The 23,576-nt window shown below is 45.1% G+C and overlaps 1 protein-coding gene across 1 annotated transcript in view; it reads right to left on the bottom strand.

Moving 5' to 3' along the window:
• Window positions 1–23,576, bottom strand: part of CDK1 (cyclin dependent kinase 1) — a 38,694-nt gene that overhangs the window by 9,935 nt on the left and 5,183 nt on the right. The window contains exons 2-7 of the mRNA XM_082269137.1: window positions 18,623–18,683; window positions 15,027–15,183; window positions 11,760–11,883; window positions 11,505–11,675; window positions 9,204–9,367; window positions 1,874–2,015 (exon numbers count right to left, since the gene is read on the bottom strand). Of these exons, the coding sequence (XP_082125263.1) occupies window positions 1,874–2,015; window positions 9,204–9,367; window positions 11,505–11,675; window positions 11,760–11,883; window positions 15,027–15,183; window positions 18,623–18,659 (795 nt within the window). The 5' untranslated portion in view covers window positions 18,660–18,683. The remainder of the gene's footprint in view (window positions 1–1,873; window positions 2,016–9,203; window positions 9,368–11,504; window positions 11,676–11,759; window positions 11,884–15,026; window positions 15,184–18,622; window positions 18,684–23,576) is intronic.

The raw sequence follows: 23,576 nt of genomic DNA on the forward strand, positions 1-23,576 counted from the left end.
GTAATGGTCTGTGAAACCAATGTGATCATAAACACCGGTTTTAATATTGACCCCGCTAACACATGTAAATGGCGGGACAGACTCAATCTGTCTATCCACAGGATCAGTAAAAGCCAGGGGATTCTTCCACCGGAACTATCGTAGACTTGCTCAGTCTGGAAACCTGGATGATCCACCTTAGGTGGTATGGTCCACCTAGTGGAAACTGCATCCGCGAAGGGGCAACACCGTTTAAAGCGCTTGGGCACATTAACATTTGTTTGTTGTGCCCTCACTGTTTGACAATATTGTCAAAAAGTTCCAGACAAGGAAACACCTTGCCCGACCTCTGGGATTTGTGGGTGCCAAAAGACACTTGCTTCCCGGATGCTGTAGACTCATCTGCCATTTTTAATATTTCCCGCACTGATACTATAAGTGCTTCCACCAGTTCGCTTTCCCGCGCAGCGGTTGATGAGGACATGTTCTCCTCGTCATCAGAATGCGACACAGATCCACCAAGGTGGGGTGCTTCCGCCACGGCCATATCTACCTCAAAATCTGAGGAAAGCACAGAGGGAGGTAAAGGCAAAGGGCGCTTTTGGTGAGCGGCACTTTTTTTTTTTTTAAACGAAATACACTTGACACCAGGCTTACCAAAACTGCTGTAAAAGCAGACAGGGGCTGCGACCCAGAAGGTCCCGCAGCCGCACTGATGGGGTCTGGTCTGTAGGTGAAACTTTGTCCTGGGAGTCCATTAGCATTGAAAATAGAAAAATGCAGTGTCACTAAGTGGCAAAAACACTATCCGCACCGCTGCACCAGTGGTACTACAAGTCCCAGCCTAACATCCTGCAGCAGTGTGAGTGAGGAATGCCTAACTATTCAGAAACAAACAGAGCTATAGCGGAGTGTGTGGGGTTATGCCTGCAGGGACTGCCCCATAGGTGTGGTAAAGTGTTCCTGCCTAGTGTCCTACTCTTGGAGGGGGCAACATAACCCAATAGTCAAGAAGATATGAAGGTGTGTGTCAATGACTAGAGAAACCCTTCTGACATTGAACCACTAAGTTTGCCTTTACTACCTGGTATGGTGCCCATTTTTTTGATATAGCACTATTACTGGTTACCAAGTCATTAACTTTAGTGAATTCCTGTTACATTGTAGGTTTGTACACCAAGTGGTGTGTCAGAGCTGGCCCAAGGTTCTTGAGAAAAGTTGAGGCAAAAAACAGACAACACATCTTATCAAGCGGCTCCTAAGGGGGTAGCGTTACATACTAAAGTAAAATGGTTAACCTTTATTGGATACATCCAAAAAATATACAACTTCTGAGTTTCTCTAGCCTCAGTCATAATGAAGTGGTTACTTAGAACCTTTTGAGGATTTGACAATTGAGAGTTTCTGCCGTTTACAAAATATGGCCCTAAAGGGGAATTACCTGAACTACACCTGCAACTCTTCCCCATGACAATTTTTGTCAACGCCGCATAGGGATTAGGGTTGTTGCCTCACCCCTTTACACCAAGACACACAATGCCACAGGTAAAGGTGGTAATTAAACTCACGTGGTGCCTTATCTGCATTATATTAGCCTCAGAACCTGTGTAATTCATGTGTCCTGGTTTAAAAGGATGAGGTGGCAACCCTAATAGGGATGGAGAACTTTAAGAAACAAATGCAAAGTCAATAGTAAAATTTAATCTGTGACATACTTGAGGTTCATAATCTTGAAAACTGATTTTCACCATCAGGCATGCATGTTCTGCTGCATATTAAAATGCTTCCAATGTGTCCCTTTATTCCAGGTAAACACTGGATTGAAACTGCAACCTGGGCAGAATGCCTCGTCTTCAAGACGTTACATGCTCCTGCACATAAAAATATTACTTACGGAAAGCAAGTCCAGGCCATCTTTATCAATGTTTTTCACATTAGCAGCCAAGCTGCCTCCTTTCCATTTTGGAAATGTATTCTTGTAGTCTTGCAGCGATTCCACATCTGGCCAGACTTCATTGTTGGGTGTTCCCAAAGCTCTGCGGAAAATTCCAAAATGTAAGCACATTTGCGCTTTGAAGCAAACAGTTCAACAGCAGGCAATTTTCCACAAGATGCACAGTAGTGGTTGAGAGTTAGAACACCTAATAGAGGATATTTTAGCTCTAGGTACAGTTAGCCTCTAGCTTCCTTATGCGACAATACAACAGCAAGTTTCCCTTTCACAATTTCAAGTTCCTCTTCAATTGGAGATTTGAGTGGTTGTCACATTTATGGGTGTTCTAGCTACTTCAAATATACGTCACAAATAAAAACCTGGCTGCTTTGTACTTCCTAGAAAGCTCACTGGTTGCGTCAATTTTCTTTACTTTGGCTTTTTCCCTTGGGATCTGGCCAGCAACAGCTCCTGTGTTAACAAGCCCCCCATATTCTGGATAAAAGCACAAAGACCTTTAGACAGCAGCATTGTGCCTCGGGGGGTTCGGTGCACTTAATATATTAACAAAATCTGAGCTTAATCTGAAACTCCATAAACAGTTTTTTCGTATATATATATATATATATATATATATATATATATATATATATATATATATATATATATATATATATATATATATATATATATATATATATATATATAGTGAGAACCTCTTAAATGGCTGGATCACCAGGTGATAAGATTTGATTTTTACAACGTCTTCTGAGACATGTACACAGTCATTTGGGCACATGTTATCCTGTGATCTGCTCTTCAAAAATCTGAATTAAAAAATTGTAAAAATAAAAAAGCGCACGTAGTAGCATCTGAAAATTGTGTTAGAATTTAAATTAGTGGGTTTTAGGCTCAGGGGCATTTGGTTGAATGCCGTGCTCCCCACCGCTCTTTCCTCTCAGGAACAGTGACCCTACCTCCTCAGTCTAACGATGACAGTGGCTGTTCCAAGGAATTTGCTACTAGGCTTGAGCCTCATAGCATGGGAAGTCACGCACTTCCCCATCCATGTAAGCACCAGGTTTTAACACATTGCAACTGAAGAAGCATCAGGGAAGCATTGTGAAGGCAAGTATAAAGTGATCAGAGCTTGGGCTTTAAGGACCCTGGCGCTATGCCCTGAATGAACAAGAAATCTTTGTGATGTAGGAGTGCTGAAACCTTACGCGGATGCATTTTGATGGGATAGATGGTTTGTGGTCCTAAGGGCTGCTCACAAGCAAGTGTGGGGTCCTGCTGGACCCCCAGAGGGGTTCGTTGAAGTTTTGAAAGGATGGGAGTGCCACACCAGCTTGTACAGACTAAGAGGTTTTTATTTTGTAACAGCAAACGCGCTTCAGGTGCTAAGCACGCCACCTTATGAGAGCTTACCTAGGTGGATGCAGCATTGATCTGATGCTGCATCCGTCCTCCCGCCAGCTCCAAGACTGAGGACTGAGTGATCAAACATAGCTGACCGATCGATTCTCAGAGCTCTCTGCTCTGCCTCGCTCACTGAAGAACTGGGCTGTGAAGGGGTTTGGAGCCACTGGCTCAGGCTCTCAGCGGCTCGAGCCAAGTGACGGTCCAGGCATGTGGGCGAATCCCAACCACATGGTCGCGATCTTTCCCAAGCCTGGACTGGCTCCGATTTCAGCCCGTTGGCTGCTGAAAGCAGGTCACAGGAGTGCTTCACAGGAGAAGTACAGCCAAATGAGCTTTGGCTGTACTTCTTAACCTCCCTGGCGGTATGATTAGGTCAGGAATTATGTACCAAAAGCGGTACAATTTTTTGCATGGAAATTTGGCGTTCTGTATTATAGGACTACAATTCTTCGTAATTACTGACTTAAACCTGACCAAAACAAGACTCTAGTAGACATCCCAGATGTGATAAAATTTGAAACAAACGCATGAATTATAATCAATAATATAATTTTATTATATAATATAAAAAGGAGGTGATACAATGTAGAGACACTATCTATCTATAAAATATACGCAACTTTTGAATTTCCCTCCCAGTTCCGCTCCCATGCACCATTGCTGCTGCAGGGAACGGAACTAGGAAGTCAGAGCGACGGACGAGCGGCGGGGATCTCGGCGGCAATCACAGCAATGGGAGATCACTGGATCGCCAGGAGAAGGAACACCGCTGGAGGCTCTGCACATCTACCCCGAGCGTGACTCGGGGATACCGATAGTAGCATGAAAAATCCACCCCGAGTCAACGCTCGGGGATACCGCTAAGGAAGTTCCAGAAGCAGGATGCTTCACCAAAATCTACCTGCAAAATGAAAACCATTTAAATGCATGAGCTTTACTGCAGTTAGGATCCAACTTTTACAAAAACCCTGACTTCTTGATCATTATTTCTCTTTAAATGTACAATGCAACCAGCAAATCTCCAGCACACAATGGATTAGAGAGAAAAAAAAATAAAAAAATTAAGGATTTTTGACTTGGCGTAAAATGTATTTCTCTAATGTTCATTGACAGGTCCTGATCTTCATAACCATTGGGTTATACTACTCTCTACAGGAATAGAACACTAGGCAGAAAGAATCTGGCTACGCCTATGGGCAGTCCCAGGGGGTATACTCCCCCTCCCTCTGCTATTGGTACTCAGCAGTGTCAGAAGAATTAAGACTCCACAGAGGGGTGGGTGCTGTGTCCATCAATAAGAGATATGGATTTTACGGTAAGTCACAAATCCATTTTTGCTTTCGTTCATTGACAGACGCAGCTCCTGGTATTCATAACCATTGGGATGTCCCAAATCAATGCTACAGCCAAAAAATTCAAGGCCAATTACAGGCAACAGGGGCTTAACCAAAACAACCAGAGCCCACCCAAAAAACAACCCAACACCACAATACACCCTCAAAAAGGATCAGGTGCTCACAAACAGCAGCCTGCAAAACTTTGAGGCCAAAGGAAGCATCCGCAGATGCCAACACATCCACTTTATAAAACGCTGTGAAAGTGTGCACCAACGAGGTGGCCGCCTTGCAAACCTGCGTCACTGACCGATGGAAAGCTCAGGATTGCACCAAGAGCCCCAGGAGAGTGCACCGGAAGGAGGAACCTGACCCTTGAAGGAATAGGCCTGAACCACTGTTTCTGATCCATCTGGAAAACAGTTGCAGAGGAAGCAGACAACCCTTTCCAAGGCCTCCAAATAGGGAGTCTGACTTCCTGAAAGACTCCGTAGCTTCCAGGTAAACCCTAAATGCGCAGACCACATCCAAGACAATTTTCTTTGAATATTTAGGCCTGGGACACAGGGAAGGCAACAATGTCTTCATTCAAAATGAAAATCAGAGACAGCCTTTGGGAGGAACAGACAGGGGTGAAAAACCACGATCTCTGAATCACCAGGTAAGGTGGACAGGAGAACGCCGCCAGTTCCAACAACCTGTGCGCAGAGGTGATAGCCACCAAAAAAGCCACCATCTGAGACCATGTAAGCAAGGGAATCTCCCGAATATTCTCAAAGGGAGGCTTCTGGAGGACCGAAAGCACCAAATTGAGATCCCAAGGTGGCAACGGAGACCACACTGGAGGAACCAAATATCAGACACCCTGAAAAAAAAAAAAAAAAAAAAAAAAAGTACGCACTAGGGAAAGTGTTGCCAAGGATCGCTGGAAGAAGATCGCCAAAGCTGACACCTGGCCCTTGATGGTACTCAAGGCCAATTCTTTTAACAGGGGGGGTTAAACAGAAAAGTCCAGATCCGAGCCACCGAGAAGGAGTGAGAATAAACCTCAAGAGACTCACTCCACGAAACATACGTCTTCCACGTACGATGGTAGATCTTCCTAGTAGTAGATTTCCTAGCTTTTACACAGCATAGGAATCAGACTCCGAGAAACCTCTATCCTTCAGCACCTGGCGTTCAAACAGCCAAGCTGCCAAAGCCAGCAACTAAAGCAGGATGGAAGATTGGTTCTTGGGACAACAGATACTCCCTGAGAGGATGCTTCCAAGGAATGTCGGTGACCAGCCGCACCAGATCAGTGTACCAAGCCCAGTGAGGCCAGTCAGGAGTCACTAAAATGACCAGAATCCCTTCTGCCTTGATCCTGCATAGAAGTCTTGGCAGAAGCTTGAGAGGAGGGAAGGCGTAAAGCAGATGATCCAGACCCCACAGGGCCACCAGCGCATCTGTGGCATCAGCCAGAGGATCCAGTGACCAAGCCACAAACCTCTGCACCTTGTTGAGCCGAGACGCCAACAGATCCACCTCGGGATGCCCCACCAGAGACAACTGATGAAACCTCCCTGGATAAAGGGACCACTCCCAATGGGCCAAATGGAGGTAATCTGCCTGCCAGTTTTCCACCCTGGGAAGGTGTACGGCAGAGTGGGCTGGAACTAACTGTCCTGCCCACCTTAGAATGCCTGCTACCTCCAGAGCCACCAGTATACTTCTTGTGCCCCCCCTGATGATTGATACAAGAGCTGTGGCATTGTCTGATTGAATGCACACTGTGTATCCCTGAAGACAATCCGTCCAATGGTTCAGACAGTCGGGAGTTCCAAGACATTGATCTTTAGTCTGGGCTCTGCCAGATCCCCTGAGCAAAATGTTTGCCGAGGACGCCTCCCCAGCTGGACAGGCTAGCATTTGTGGTAACCACTGTCCAATACAAGGGGAGGAAGGATTTGCCCAGACAAAGCGCTGGAGAACAGAGCCATATCAGAGACTCCTTCGTTCCCTGACTCTGCAGGATCAGATTGTCCAGAGACTGCGGAGTCTAGTCCCATTTGGCAAGAATCTCCCTTTGCAGGTGGACACCATTAGGCCGGCACCAGCATTCAAGTCCAGGGGGAGGACCATCTGCTGGACAGCAGGATTGCAGCCTGCAATTTCTGGAGTTTGTCTAAAGCCAGAGTCAGACCCAGATAGTCCTGCTTTGTGGACGGAACCAGAGCAGATTTCTGAAAATTCAGAATCCAGGTGAACTCCCTCAGAGTTCGTATGGTGATTCCCCAGGTTTTCCACCAGAGCAGTAGGAGACTCCGCTCGTAGAAGCAGCCCAAGTAGCCCAGTACCGTAATCCCCTGTTGACGTAACAAAGTTAGCACTGGTGCTAACATTTTTGTGAAGACCCGAGAAACAGAGGCGAGACCAAAGGCTAACGCCAAATACTGATAGTGCTCCTGTCTCACGGCAAAGCGGAGGAAGCACTGGAGACTGCCACATGTTGGAACGTGAAGGTAAGCATCCTTAAGGTCTATAGAGGCAAGGAAATCCTCCTGATGCAGGGATGCCAACACTGTGCAAATGGACTCCATTCTCACCTTCTACACCTGCACAAAGCAGTGCCTTGAGGTTCAGGATTGGACGCACCTTACCTTCCTTCCTGGGAACTGTAAACAGATTTGAGTAAAAACCCTGAAAATGTTCTAAAGTCGTAACCAGGACAACCGCCCCTTGAAGGGGCAATACAAGACCTGTTCCAAACAGACCCTGAAAGCGGTCCGGGGACAGGAGCAAGTTGAAAGAACCTTGCCAAGGGACAAGAGCGAAACTCGATCTTGTACTTGGACCAAATGACTTAATGAACCCACTTTGTCTTGCACAAGGGAAGTCCATGAGCCCGGAGACCAGCGAAGATGTCCCCCCCAACACAGATACACCAGCATTTGAGCAAAAAGACACGTCGAAGGACCACTGCTGAAAACAGAACAAAGACATATCCAAAGAGGCATCACACAAACTGCAGCCTCTGGACCAGCTGGTCCGCCAGTTCAGCAAAGACCGGAGGGAGACGTTCTCCCTCCAGGTCTCGGTGCAAAAGCTTAGCCAACTCGGTCAGTTTGCGACACCAGGGCAATAGTGAATACCAGCCTCAGTGCCAAAGCAGCCGGAGTATACATATTGCGGGCCACAGCCTCCGACTTCCTGTCAGCCGTATCCTTGAAGGCCTGGGACTCTCAACCAGATTCATGGTTGCCTTGTTTAATCTGGAAACTGAAGGATCCACCACCGGTGGAACAGTCCACTTCCTAGTAAAAAGGGACTCCTTATAGGGGTAACGCTTAGTAAATCTTAGGGACCCCAAGGGGACGCTTTGTCGTCCCCACTCAATGACAATTTTTTCAAATAGGCAGGGAAAGGAAACCCCTTTGCCGCTCTGGATGGCTTGTGAGTACAAAAGGGAACCTGCGCCTCCATTGCAGCCGCGTCTTCCATCTTTATGGTCTTACGCAGAGATACAATCAGTGTGTCCATCAGCGGCTTTTCATGAGCGGTTGCAGATGTGGAGGAATCGATGGATAGTTGGGACCCAAAGGGCTGCCCAGCAAAGAGAGGGGGGGGGGGGAATCAGACACTCTCGAGTCACCAGTAGGGCCCCCCCACAAAAAAAAAAAAAAAAAAAAGAAAGTGTAAAAACCACTGCAAGGGACAACCCCCACCATGCTGGCAGCACCACCCGTCAGCAGGCACAAAGCGATCCTCAGCAGATAGGGAGAGGACCCCACCAGACAGCCACCCAGCAGGAACAGCCACCCGCAGCCACCAGGATAATCTGTGCAGCAATAAGAAAGTAAAAAAGATCCAGGAGTCAGCACCAGGGGTTCACACCACCGGAATCGCTGCCCACAGGGCTCCACTGTCATGGCCGCCACCATTTTTAATGCAAAAAAAGAGGGGGGGGGAGACCAGAACTCTAAGACTGTCACAAAGGGGTCTCCCCCCTCTTTTTGCTTTCCATTACCTCTGTCATGGGACTGCATCAAACCTTCGGCTTTGATAAGGTACATTAAGGCGATAGGAGTACAGTGGATACCATGTAGTCTCCCTTCAACAATGTAGTTTTGATCCGGTGGAGACCCCCCAGTTTTGCCGCTATTTTCAATGGCAAACCACTGCAAAATGGCTGCCGTGCACAGAAAGGCTACAACAAAATGGCTGCCCCGCATAGCATCACGAGGCTTCCAGGGACCCTAGGCTGCAAGGACAGACCCAGGCAAGATGGAGGGCCCTGGCAGTGGCCACACAAGCCCCCCATCCTCTCACTGATCGTCCAATCGCACACCCCCCTCCCTTCGCCCCAGAGAGGGAGCATAGCCCCCTGGGACTGCCCATAGGCGTAGCCAAATTCTTTCTGCCTAGTTCCTACTCCTGAAAGGGGCAGTATAATCCAATGGCTATGAAAATCAGGAGCTGTGTCCATCAATGAACAGCAGAAAAAAAAAATAGTTACTAGGCAGATTCTATACACACTCACATACACATACCTGAATATTCGGAAAAGCTGGTCTATCTCAGAATCTCCATGGAAGAGCGGTTTCTTTGATGCAATTTCTGCGAATATTGTACCTATGCTCCACACATCAACTGGTGTAGAATATCTCACAGAGCCCAACAGGACCTCTGGTGCCCTGTACCACAAGGTGACCACCTACAGTAACAGGAATAATTGGACTGTAATGCATACTATGATAGAGGCCTGTACAACATGTTTCTAGACATAATTTACATCGGGACGCAAAGCACGTTATATGGTTAATAGAAATTTCTATATGTTGAGAGGGGTAACCTACTACACCCCATGCCATGCCAAATCCAGCCCGAGAGTCTCTTTGGAACGTATGCATCCCATCTATAAAAATTTTGCATGAGTACACCAACCACTTAAGCCCACATGTGGAAACTTCTGCAGATTGCGCAAATACATGCAGCAACCATTCAACACCAGGTTCTGCCTGGTAAAGCATTGACACTTCCAGTTAGTATGCCCAAAAAAAAACAAAAAAAAAAAAACAAAAAAAAAAAACCCTAGAGACTAAATGAAGGACGAGTGCGCCACCTCAAATACAAAATGTCAAATGTTTATTGTACAAAAGATGGGGGGGGGGGGGGTTGCCTGCCACACAGTCTATGCCAGGATTCAACTCCTACAACTGAAACAGGAAGTACAAATTCTAAAAAAAAAAAAACAATGTTCAATTTCTGTACAGTACGTAAAAAAACTTCTAAGGGAGATTGGTTTCATCCCTGTCTCATCTGAGTGTGTTCACTTCACTGGATGTATGTGAGGGTTTACATCCACTTAAAGACTCAGATAATAGTTTGCCATAACATTGTTCTTCCATAATGGGCAGCCTCATTTGCCAGTAGTCTGAGTGTGTGTAGGTCATCAGAAAGTGCAAGCAAGCATTTTTTCATCATGGAACAGTGCCAATGATTTTTTTTTTTTTTTTTTTTTAAAAAGGTCACGATTGCCTAAGTTTCAGCTGTTACAGGAAGGTTTTGGAGACTGCTGCAGGTAAATGCTGGCATTTACACCTGCAGCAGCCTACATCCCCAAAGTCTAAGGGTCAAGCTTGACCAAATTGACTATACAACACTTTTTGGCAAGCTCAAATTGACTTTAAGTCTTTTGGGAGTTCTAGTTCTTGATGGGCCTTAATTCTTACAGATGGCATACTAAAAAAAAAAAAAAAAAAGTGTATGTTACCCCAACATTTCATATGCCTGGTGTATGTTGTACCATATACTGTACTTTTATTAAAATGCATCTTATCCTTTGCATTTCTTTCTTTGAGTAAAAAAAAACCTGATGAATGTACAAGCCCTCCCAATTTAAACTGACCACACTAGGCATAGCAGCACATCCATGCCAGCCTTTGCGGTTTTCTGGCTGTGCTGGGAGAACAGCTTGCCTGTCCTCCAATGGCCAAGACTTGTGTCGACACCAACCCCCTCCCCAAACACTACCATTCACTTAGAAGGCCAGTATAATGCTTTTCTTCCACCCCCAGCTCTAAGCCCCTTATGTGAAAATGGAGAAGAGAGAAAAAAAAAAAAGAAGACACCATATAGTCAGTTATCACATGACTGCTGATCAGTTCCCAAGGTTTGCTGGAGAGAGTTATTCCTTTCGCTCTGCTCCTCCAGCACTTACTGGAGCACTGGGCTGTGGAAGGGCAGAAGTGGCTGGTTCAGGCTTTCAGCTGCTCACTGAGAAGCTGAGCCAGCTGGGTGGATCCCAAATGTTAAAGTTGGGATCCTTCCAAAGCCTGGACCAGCTCTGTGACAATAGCCAACAGTGGGCTGAACCTTGATGCCTGTTGAATCTGGGTCACAGGAGAGCAGAAATAAGTGCACTCCTGTGACCTAGAAGTCAAGTCTGGCCAAATAAGGTTTGGCCACACTTTTAATGTTCAGTACAGAGCTGCATTCATTTTCCTGCAGTCTTCAGGCTGGACAGGTTCATGTAATGATGGGCAAATGCTGCACTGGCCAGGAGTGCCTTGATTCCTGGCTAGTGCGAGGATGCAACCACCAGGGGTCATATCCACATCTTCAAGGGCTCAAGTTTGAGAGTTAGACGCCGAGGGAAAAAAAAAAAAAAAAGAAAGTGGCAGCCAGGACTGCCAGTGGAGACAGTACTGGAAAAGTGGTGAGCGTTGCACCCAGAGCAGTATTTACTTCAAAAGTGTGCAGCTGGGTTAGTTGGTCTTTGTAGGTCTCAATATGAAACCTACCAATTTGTACACCAAGCACTGTAGAAATTTGTATTACGTTTGACATACCTCGTGTGTGTAAACTCTGACTGGGATTCCAAACGCACGGGCCAGACCGAAGTCAGCCAGTTTTATGACACCTTTGCTGTCTATTAAAAGATTCTGAGGCTTTAGGTCCCTGTGCAAGACTCTTCTGGCATGACAAAATATAATGCCCTGTAGAATCTGATACAAGTAACTCTGTAGAAGAAAAACCAGCATGAAAAACAGGAGGCATCTTCCTGACATTTTGCACAGAACATACTTTTAAAAGCAGATACACACCTTAACAAGCATAGAGTCCAAGTACTGGCCGCTAGGGATGGAGTCCAAATACTTTTTTAAATCCATGGAGAGAAACTCAAATATAAGATATAGTCTGGAATCCTGCATTAAAACATCTAGAAGGCTTGGGTGAGGAAAAAAAAAAAAAAAAAACACAAACATCTTAGTTCGTCTGTAATACCATCTATAAGAGAATGCACATCTGTAATTCCATACACAACCATTTGTATAGTACATTGTTTCTCAGGAAAGCACCACATAATCCAAAAATAAAGTTTCTCTGTTAAAAAGTTGCTCCATGTGACTGACCTGCAGCCACAGCATGTGCTTCTGTGCACTCCCCCCCCCCCCCCCCCCCAACAGAGTGGGGGATGCAGTTCTAGTTCCAGCTCTGCATGCAAGGGGGGCACCAAATGACTCTGCAAGAAAGTTGCCACCCTGAAACAAAATCTGGGGCACCAATTGGAACAGTACATAGGCGAGTAAAAGTAACAGGCTTGGCTAGTGATTGGTCAGCCGCTGAAAGTGCTTAACATTCTGAAGGTTAACTATCATTTTAAGGTTACATTACCAAAATACATTTGTAAAATTATAGTAGTCTGGCAGCCATGCCAATTTTAGTTACTTCTTGACTGAAACAAAGTTCACTTGTCACACGTTCTGGTCAGTAAAAGGAAGCCAGTGTTACTGCAGCACATTTTCCTTTCAAACCACCACTATTTAGACACTGCTCAAAAAAAGTTAAAGGAACACTTTGAGATGTGATGTGTTTCAATGGGGAAAAATATCATGCTGGATATCTATACTGATATGGACTGGGTAATGTGTTCGGAATGAAAGGATGCCACATCGTTTGATGGAAATAAAAATCATCCTCCTACAGAGGGCTGAACTCAAAGATACCCCCAAAAATCTAAGTAAAAAAGTGATGCAGCAGGCAAGTCCATTTTTCTGAAATTTCATTGCAGCAACTCAAAATAGTACTCAGTTTTTATGGCCCCCACGTGCTTGTATGCATGCCTGACAACGCCTGGGCATGCTCCTAAAGAGACGACGGATGGTGTCCTGGGGTATTTCTTCCCAGGTCTGGACCAGGGTATCACGGAGCTCCTGAACAGACTGAGGTGCAACCTGGCGACCTCGGATGGATCAAAACAATGTCCCAGAGGTGGTCTATTAGATTTTAGATCAGGAGAGCGTGGGGGCCATTTAATAGTATCAAATCCTTTATCCTCTGGGAAATGGCTTCATACTCTCACCACATGAGGCCGGGCATTGTCATGCACCAGGAGGAACCCAGGACCCACTGCACCAGCATAGGGTCTGACAATGGGTCCAAGGATTTCATCCCGATACCCAATGGCAGTCAGGATGCCATTGTCTAGCCTGTAGAGGTCTGTGCTTGCCTCCATGGATACACCTCCCCAGACCATCAACAAACTGATCCCGTTGCACAATGTTACAGGCAGCTAACATTTTCCAAAGCTTCTCCATACCCTTCCACGCCTGTTACATGTGTTCAGGGTGAACCTGCTCATCTGTAAAAAGCACAGGATACCAGTGGCGGACTTACCAATTCTCCTGTTTAATGGCAAATGCCAATTGAGCTCCACGGTGCCGTCAGTGAGCACAAGGCTCACTAGAGGACGTCAGGCCCGCCTCATGAATTTTGTTTGATTGTTTGGTCAGAGGCATTCACAACTGTGGCCTGCTGGAGATTATTTTGTAGGGTCCTGGCAGTGCTTATCCTGTTCCTCCTTGCACAAAAGGAGCAGATACCAGTCCTGCTGATGGGTTAAGAACCTTCTACAGCCCTGTCCAGCTCTCCTAGAATCTCCTTCATGCTCTTGAGACTGCTTAGAGACACGCAAACCTTCTGGCAATTGCACATATTGATGTGCCATCCTGGAGGAGTTGGACTGCCTGTGTAACCTCTATATCAGGCAAACTATGGCCTTCCAGTTGTTTAAGAACTATAATTCCCATAATGCCTAGCCATATCTGTGAATGTCAGTTTTACAATGCCTCATGGGACATGAGGTTCAACAGCTGGAGGGCTGTAGTTTGAAGATCCCTGCTCTATATGGTCCAGGTATCACCATGCTACCAGTAGTGATACTGACCCTGGCCAAAATGCAAAACTAGTGAAAAACGGGCAGTCAGCGGCCTCCACCTCAAAATGATTCCCGTTTTGGAGATTAGCTCATTGTTACCCATCTAGTGCACCTGTAATTTCAAAGAACACCAAAAGTAGCTGAAACTGAACAACCCCCTCTGCTACCTAACTGACCAGATCAATATCCCAGGAGTTTAAATGACTTGATGCTATACAGGCAGTGCCCGGGTAACAAACATCTGACTTACAAACGACTCCTACTTACAGAGGGAGACAACAGAAGTCAGAGGAAACCTACCCCTAGGAAGGGAAATTCACTCGTGTAAGAGTTCTCATGGGAAAAATATGTCTCCACTGAAGCTTTATCACTAATCCTTGTTTCAACAACCCAAAAATTTTAAAAATCAAATTGTCATGAGGACAGAAGGCTAGTTAAAATCTTCTGAACAGGGGCACAGACAGCAAAACAAATGTTACAGGGGTGTTAACCCTTCCCTAGGCTATCCAAAATATGTAATTTTTTGGGCTAGAGGTACACTTAAAACTATATCTGTTCTGACAAATTCATCTTGAGAACAAATCCACAGACCCCATCTTGTTCGTAACCCGGGGACCACCTGTACCTTTTTTTTTTTTTTAAATCAAAGCGTTGCTTGAATTTTTTTTGGAGCAGTGCATTTCACCTTTCAGATCACAAACTATAAAGGCTTTAACAAACGGCATTTCATAAGAAATTCAATATCTACAAGCAACGCTGTTTCTATAGTCGACTCCCTAAATCAAGGCATCTCTCCATTAAGAGACAGTACACAGCCACCTTTTTGCTGTCTACAATGATGCCGAGCAATCCTCAGCCACACAGTTCAATGGGAAACCGTTGCTTTCAAGAGTGCCTTTCCTGGGTCCCTATGATCAATTGTCTCTTCCTCCGATATGCCCCCATTTTGTTCTGTAATGGGTGGAGGAAGGCAAGAGGGAGGAACCAGACAGCAGCTACGGACCCAGAAGATCAACACTCCTGTAGGTCAGTATCTCTTTAGACTGCAGCAGAAGCTTCCTCAGTATCAGATCAGGATTTAGCAGCACAGCTGGCAGGAAGGATGCATGCATGATCTTTTAAAAATATACGTTTAGTGAGGAGTTCCACTTACCATACAATATTGGGGTGTTGAAGTTCCTTAAGAAGAGAGATTTCTCTGATAGCTGTGCTTGGAACTCCTTCCTCTTCATTTTCTAAACGGATTTTCTTCATTGCAACAATCTGACCAGTTGCTTTGTGTCGCCCTTTATATACAACCCCATAAGTACCTAGAAAACAGATGGGCATAGTCATTTATGAAAAGTATTTTAAGACAATACATATGCTCTAATAATTACAATACTAAATTGTTTATGAAGGCAGCTAAATGTTAACTTGAATGTAAGTTCAGCACCTCAGGATTCAAATTGTTTTCGGGGAGACTAAAAACACAGCATACTAAAGGCTGATAAGTGTGCAAGGTAAGGCAGTTGACAGTGTAGCAGCTGTTATGACCTGTGTCTACAGGGCTTTGGGATTGTGTTCATGGCATAAGTTTGAGATTCAGAATTTACTGACAAGTGTATAGTAGCAGACATCCTTTACAGCGCGCATACACTGCAATCTGTTACAAATGCAGTACTCATTGCATTTGCAGCGTGTTCTGGATTTGGGGGGGGGGGGGGGTAGCAATATGCTGTAGTTTTTTGCCATACTTCTCGTGGGTCATGGGAGTAGCCCTTACCTTCTAGCCAAGAGCTGGCTATTGCCCACTATAAGATGCTGAAGCAGAGTCGCTCCAGGCTCTGGTTGGATCTGACAATATTGTTTTGATCTATTTGGATGCCTGATTAATAGCTGGCTGCATCCATACTTAAAGCGGAGTTCCAGCCATTTACTCACCTGTCCAACGGTCCAGCGATGCGGCCGCCGGAAGCCTCGATCCTCTCCCTCGGCACCGGCATCACTGCTGTGGGCACCCGGCTGTTACAGTTTGCGGCTTCACAGCTGGGTACCCACTGCGCATGCGCGAGTCGCGCTGCCCGCCGTAATTGGCCGGCAATCTTCTGGGACCTCTGACATGTCCCAGAAGATTGCAGGGAGGGAGGGGGAGAGGAGAACTTCCGCTCAGGGCGCCGCGGCGCTCCGAGCGGAAGTGGGAGCGGGTACCTGTCAAAACTAGGTACCCGCTCCCCCCCCCCCCCCCAAAAAAAATGACATGCCAAATGTGGCATGTCGGGGGGTCAGGACTCCCTAAAGCGGAAGTTCCACTTTTGGGTGGAACTCCGCTTTAAGCAGACTTTGCTTTACCATAGAGAATTGATTGACAAAGAGCCAAACTTGCTTAGAGTAAACAAAAGCCCATTGACTCAGGCCCTTAAGTTTTTAGTGACTTCATGGGAAACCTGTACTAAAACATTAAGGCCTCTTGCACGCTACAGCTCAGTACAGCTTTTTTTTTTTTTTTACTGAGCTAAAATAAAGCCCATTAATAGTGATGTGGCTATGCATGCAGGCGTGTAAACAAGCCCTGTGCATTCAGTAAGCAAAAATTAAATAGAAAATTTTGCATTTTTTGTCAGTAATTTACATCCCATGCGCGCAAATACCCATTTACTTACTGTGCAAAACAGATTTTCGCGCAAAAAAAAAAAAAAAAAGTCTGAAAAAGTAGATGCTCAAACAGAAGTATCATGTGGAAGAGGCCTTAGGCTACCATTAATGGAAATTAGTAGCCCTACCTGGCTGTATGGCCTCAATACTATTGAGTCATTGACTCAGAAAAAAAACAGTGAAGTCAAAGGAAAGCAAAGACCACTTCTAATACCTGTTATTGCTAAAAGTATTGAAAACCTTGGATGAACAGAGCAGCCAGTCAATGACTATTGTCAAAAGGAGTAAATGTAGACAAGGATAACCCTAGCTGAGCCACACAAACAGCCCAAATTCTGTTGCTTTCATGGCTGTTTGGATGTTGGTTCCTTTTATCACACTTGGTGGTCCTGTCCTGGGGTTCTTTTGATTTTTTGTGGCCTCAACCCAAGTAGAAGTGGGACTTTACAGGCAAGAACATTTTTTATATACGTTTTTTAATAAAAAATAATTTATTCAGATTTGTTACAATATACATACAAGAGTATATACACAATGGGCAGAGAGCCCATGGGGGTGAAAGTAGTGGGAAAGAACGAAAATTGTGAGTGTGAAGTTTGCGACTTGTTTTCCTGCTATCCATGCTATAGACCCTGGATGCGACAGAAACACCCTACGCGTTTCGGCTAGAATTCAAACTGTGCCTTTATCAAGGATATCATCAGTCTATTTTTTGTATGCAGAGGCTCCAGGTCTACACCAGGGACCAGTTATCCTCCCTTTTCCTCATTCCCCAAATTTTGTGGCTGCAGTTTACTGCTATTGTCACATGGGAGCTTCCACCGCTTGTAAGGGCTGAAAACCAGCTGATTTTTTGGCTGCAAAAAATGCTTCACCAGTTGTGCAGGTTATAGGGTTTCCTGTGTATTTGTCGTCATCAGGAGGAGGGGGGGGGGGGGTATGTCTCTTGTGGCTTGTTCCCAGGAGGGTGCTCATTCCTGTCCTCCTGCGAGGGGAATGGCGTATCCAGAGTCTATAGCATGGATAGCAAGAAAACATCACAAGTCACAATTTTCACACTATGTCACAATTTTCGTTCTCACTACTTTCACCCCATGGGCTCTGCCCATTGTGTATATACCTCCTGTATGTATATTGTAACAAATCTGAAATAATTTTTTATTAAAATTAAAAAACAAATCTATAATAATTTTCTTGCCCGTATAGTTCCACCTTCTACTTGGTTTGAGGCACCAAAAAATCCAAAATACCATTAGGGATGTTGGCAAACCTATCTTTACTACAGGCTTATTTGAGAATCGCACCCTTACAACTGTCCTGAGGTTCAACTTGCTTGGCCGCAAGTACAGTATATAGTATTTTGCATGCTCTTTCGGAAAGTAATGCCAATTAATCCTCTTAAAGCTCAGGAACCTGATGGGTTGTCAATTAGCTCAATGTAATCTTATGACCCACATCCTCACCACAACAAAAGCCGACTTTCTAAACAGATATCGGTGCCTGAGGTTAAATTCCAAGTCAATTGGACTTTGATTAATGAGAAATTGATCCCTAGACTTCATGGCAGCATGCGAGTTTGGGAACCGTGGTGGAGTCTGGGAACCGTGGCTCACACACACCTACCTCCTGTGAGACGTCATCCACCGTCTACTGGAATCATGATGGCTCCACACCTTTGCCTACCCAGACTTAATATTGAAACCCCCCGACTGTCTCCATTCACTCCCCACCCCCCCCCACCTTCTCCAATCTTACTTCCTTTCCCTTTTCTTCCGACTACTTCTCTCACCCTATTCTAAGCCCTCACACTGTGCATTTCCAGCAGGGAATACCAGCAGTCGGCAGAGACCTGACAAAGTGAAGGGGGCCCAGCAGCCTCATCTACCTTCTTAGAGCTGAAACCGGAATCAGAAGATTCCTGCTGCTACAATTCGCACCAACCTATGTTGCTGGTGTGAATGATAATCTTTGATAGTATTCTGCATATCTCAACTGTGCAAACAGCTGCCTGTGATCAAACACTTGTTCGTGCTTTGTATTCTTGACTCGTCAAGTTACATTTTTTTGTAGAAGTATAGGTTTGCTATAGAGAAAAAAAAAAAAAAAAAAAATTACCCTCTCCAATTTTTTCTATTTTTGCATACTCATCCATTTCTGTTAATCTCTGCAAATATTCCTGGAAGAAAGAAAAAAGGTTTTAGTATCTGAACACTAAAGGACATTGTTGTACAGCAAGTGGTTTGGCCCTAAATTCATACACAAAAATAAACATTTATATTGAAAATCTTTTTTAGTAGTCATGTGACCGCACAACCTACCATATGTTCCTTATTCTCCTTACGTGTAGGGAAGGGAAGGAGAGGGGAGGGCTGTTAAGCTGACCAAACACACACATGGAGGTGAGCGAAGGAATACCCCCGCCAGAACCTAGTTTCTGGACAGCAGCACTCACAGCTTGCTTGAGGAAAAGTTTACATGTCCCTTTGAAAGTATTCAATTGCCCTGCAAACTATTTTTCATGAAATAGTTATGTTCTTTTTTGCCCCCTTGTAACATTCTCCCTGAGCGCCTGAACCACTCGCTTACATTTGTTTGGAACCAGCAGTACACATTAGAATGTGCACTTCAAAACTACAAATCACATAGTCCATCCCAGGAGCAAGAGGGTGATGTTCCTCCATAAAGTTGGACCATGGAGAGAGAGAGAAAAAAAAAAAAAAAAAAAAAAAAAAAAAAAAAAAAAGCAGTCACCCTTTAAGAGTAGGTCAAATCAAATTAGAGAAAAAAAAAAAAAAAAAAAAAAACAGGAATTTGAAGATTTGGAGGAGGATGAGATCAATAAAGTAACTACTGGCTGGAGACCAGTACCATAGGCCAAAGTATATGTCACCGGCATACCATTGATGATTAAAATTAGGGATGCACCGAAATGAAATTCTTGGCCGAAGCCGAATAATAATAAAATGTTTGGCCGAAGGCCGAATACCGAACGCGGTGTTTCGCATTTTTTCCATTTATTTTGCCAATTTTTTGTCCTTTCTTGTCCCCTCACTCTCTCTCTCTTGTCCTCTCATGTCTCTCTCTCTCTCTCTCTCGCTCTTGTCCTCATGTCTCTCTCTCTTGTCCTCTCATGTCTCTCTCTCTCTCTTGTCCTCTCATGTCTCTCTCTCTCTTGTCCTCTCATGTCTCTCTCTCTCTTGTCCTCTCATGTCTCTCTCTCTCTCCCTAAATGTTACTGTAGGGAATGGGATTCAGTGCACACTGCAGCCTTTTACCATAGGGTTAATGTTAGTGACACTGTAGGGATTGGGAAGGATGCTGGGAATGGAAATCAGGAAGCATGCAGGCAGCCTTGGAAATTTTAATTGCAGATACAGGGCACTGGGCAGGTCAGGGTTAATGTGGTAACATCAATTACTCAGTGACAGTCAGTGTCAGTGTGGACTCGATCAGATTATACAGTGACAGTCTCTCATAGTGGTGGTAGTAGGAGGCTGGAGGTGGACTAGTAGGAGCCTGGAAAGGAGCACAGCCGCATACATTACATTACTCACTCGTGCACTGCAGCCCGCCCCACACATTCAGTGAGTCTTACTCTCCTCCCTAGTTTTTTCAATGGCACATACAGGAAGCCAATCACGCCGTGAGTAGCGGCACAGCGGAACCAATCAGGTGTGCAGGCACGCGTGATTGGTTCGCTGTGCAGCTAATCACGGCGTGATTGGCTTCCTGAATGTGCCATTGAAAAAACTAGGGAGGAGAGTAAGACTCACTGAATGTGTGGGGCGGGCTGCAGTGCACGAGTGAGTAATGTATGCTCACCGCTGAAGTGTCCCGGCTTCACGGAAGTCTGTGAGTCCTCCTGTCCTCCTCCGAGTCCCTTCCCCCTGTAAATATCGTGACCTCGGCGATATGAATATCGCCTACGGCCACAGAACGATAGTCGATATCATATCGACTATCGTTCAGCCCTATTATTCGGCACAAAATTATTCGGCCGAACACCGAAAGTGCTATTTTTTCTATTTTCGGCCGAATAATGTTCGGCCGCCGAATATTCGGTGCATCCCTAATTAAAATAAAGTTCAGGAGCTTGATTCAGTGATCATGCCACAGTTCAACGTTTCATGGCCACACAGGACCCCTTCAGGGATGTGACAAAGGGGATTCTGCATGTCCTTGAAGCATTGCAGTTGAAACTGAAATGATCACCAAATAAACGCTTGGACTTTATTTTAATGGTCCTCGGTGTGTGCTGCCGACATACTTAAATCGGTAGTATACTCTGCTTTTTGACTTTTACCTACAGGTAAGCCTATAATAAGGCTTACCTGTAGGTACAAATAATATCTCCTAAACCTGCACAGTTTAGGAAATATCAAACCTGCATGCAGGCGCTGACAGCAGCGCATGCACTCAAGGTAAGTATTTCATAATGATATGCCTTTGTCCTGCAGGGTTTTTTTATTCCCTTCACGAGTATACAACCGCTTTAAGTCAAAAGTTTTTTTTTTTTTTAGCCAGAGTGAAAACTTGCCAACTTTACCTCCTGCAGGTATATACCATAATGTGCTAGTATGCTCTGCACATTATGGCAAGCCTACCCATCATAATGTCCCCTACAGCACTGCTTCCAATCCCATGGATTACAAGCGCTGCCATCTTTGCCTCGATGAGATCATTCCTGCACTTGAGCGCAGGAGTTACATCACTATGGCCCAGCAGAAGTGCCATTAACCACTTCTGGACCAGAAGGTTTTACCCCCTTAATGACCAGGCCATTTTTTGCGATATGGCACTACGTTACTTTAACTGACAATTACGCAGTTGTGCGACGCTGTACCCAAATAAAATTAATGTCTTTTTTTCCCCCCACAAATAGAGCTTTCTTTTGGTGGTATTTGATCACCTCAACAATTTTTTTTTTTTTTTTTTTGAGTAAAAAAAAAAAAAAGTGACAATTCTGAAAAACCAAATATTTTTCAATTTCTGCTATAAAACAATGCCAATAAAACAAATAAATAAAAAAAAATCTCTCATTTTAGGCCAATATGTATTCTGCTATATATTTTTGTTAAAAATCAAAATAGGTGTATATTGATTGGCTTGCGCAAAGTTATCGCATCTACAAACTAAAGATTTAGGTCATTTTTATTTATTTCATTCTTACTAGTAATGGCAGCGATCGGTGATTTTTAGGGGATCGGACACCTGACATTGACACTTATGGGGGTGCTTTGCAACTCTGGGGGGGGGGGGGGGTGGAGGACTTGCTGGATGAACACAGACCTGTGTTCCTAAATAGAAGGAACACCGGATCCCTGTGTCCATCACTGAAAGAACAGCAGTCTGCTGTGACTACATCGGCAGACCGCCATTCTGTCTCCACGGGGAACGATTGCGGGTGCCCAGTGGACAGAGTCCGCCAGACACGCTGATTGGCTCTCCCTGTGGCCAATCGGCGAGTGCCCCCAAAAGCTGTCTCCTCCTAAAAGGTAGGACACACATTAGGGGAGGCTGTTACGCACCAGTTCTTGCACTATACCCACACCACATACAGTGGGGCATGTACCTAGGGGTCTCCAACACTGGGACCCCTCCAGACTAGAAGGGCAGGAGACCCTATCCCAGGACCTTTACAGAGAAGGGATAGCAGGGGAGACCACAAGGGTCTCTGCTGCATCCTCTGCCCCGAGTCCCCCACCAGACTCCAGACGGGGGGGGGGGGGGGGGGGGGGGAAGACCAGCTCACTAAGGGATTTTTAAGGATGGGAGGAGGGAACCTGTAATCAAGCCTGACTGTCCGTGGAGGTTATAGGCATCCACAAAAAACCCCCCAAAAAAAAAAAAACCCTTTGCCAAGGGAGGAAAAAAGAAAAAACCTAGCGTGGGGGGGGCCCCCCTCCCCCAAGCACAACGCCCGCTGTCACTGCCTAGAAACATGTGACAGTTCTTAACTAAAGGTCGATGTCACCGGGTAGCTCCAGCATATTTTTGGGGTCGGCGAAGAACGAATCTACACTGGGGGGGGGGGCAGTTTTTTGTTTTTTAATTTTTACATTCAGCTATCAGAGGGGAGTGCCCTAACAGCTCATCCATTAAGGACACGACAGCCAGCTTCCCAGCACGCTCCCTAACCAGCTATTCACTGGTTAATGACGCCAGCCGCCCCACTCCTTAATCCTACAGCTACTAAATATAGCTTACACTAGGTTAAACACAGCTAAACACTGGCAAGAACGCTAAAACAATTTATCCAGCGTTTCTAAAGCAGTTTTTAGCTTTCTGGTGTGCATGAAGCCTTAGGTTTCATGCACACTGGATGTTTTAAACACCAGTAACGTTAGCTGTAGAATGAGTTTTGCAGCGTTTTTAGCTAAACTATAATGCTACAAAAGCTTATGGCTCAAAAAAAAAAAAAAAAAAAAAAAAGCCTAATAGCTGCATTTTGCTGCATTATTCAGAGTGTTTTTACAGCTGAAAAAGCCCCCTGACATAAACCGCTAATAAAAGGCTACTTGTGCATAGACATAGGATAACATACTGGGAAAATTAACTGGCTGCAGGAAAGGAAAAAAAAAAAAAGCCTGAGGCCAAAAACAGCAGCTGCAAAATTGTCTAGTGTGCATGAGGCCCAAGTCTTCTGCAAATACAGCAGTCAAACCTCAGATTGAAACAATGTTGCAAAACACAATACAAAATAGAAAAATCAAGTGCTACAAAACAAACAATATTTATTTGTTCTTCACCATGATGTGCATTGATTAAACACCAAGAGTTCCATCCACACAATTTATGCAATTTAAACAAAAATGGTGAGAAACTGGAATTTAAATAAAATCCAAATTAGGCAAGAGCCCATTCAGACTAGCGCAACACGACTTTGGGGGGGGCGACCTGTGAAGTCGCGTGCACCGCAACTTCGGCGCGACTTGCAGAGACTTCACATAATGCAATCCGTTACAGTCACGCTGTGCCAAATCGCAAAATAGGGCCTGGTCTTTGAGCAGCCAAATCCTCCAGGGCTTAAGTGGTTAAAGTGAGTTCCACCATGAAAATTTTTTTTCTC

This window comes from Pelophylax lessonae, assembly GCF_965119305.1.
Source record: "Pelophylax lessonae genome assembly, chromosome: 9".
In the NCBI taxonomy this organism is placed as follows: Eukaryota; Metazoa; Chordata; class Amphibia; order Anura; family Ranidae; genus Pelophylax; species Pelophylax lessonae.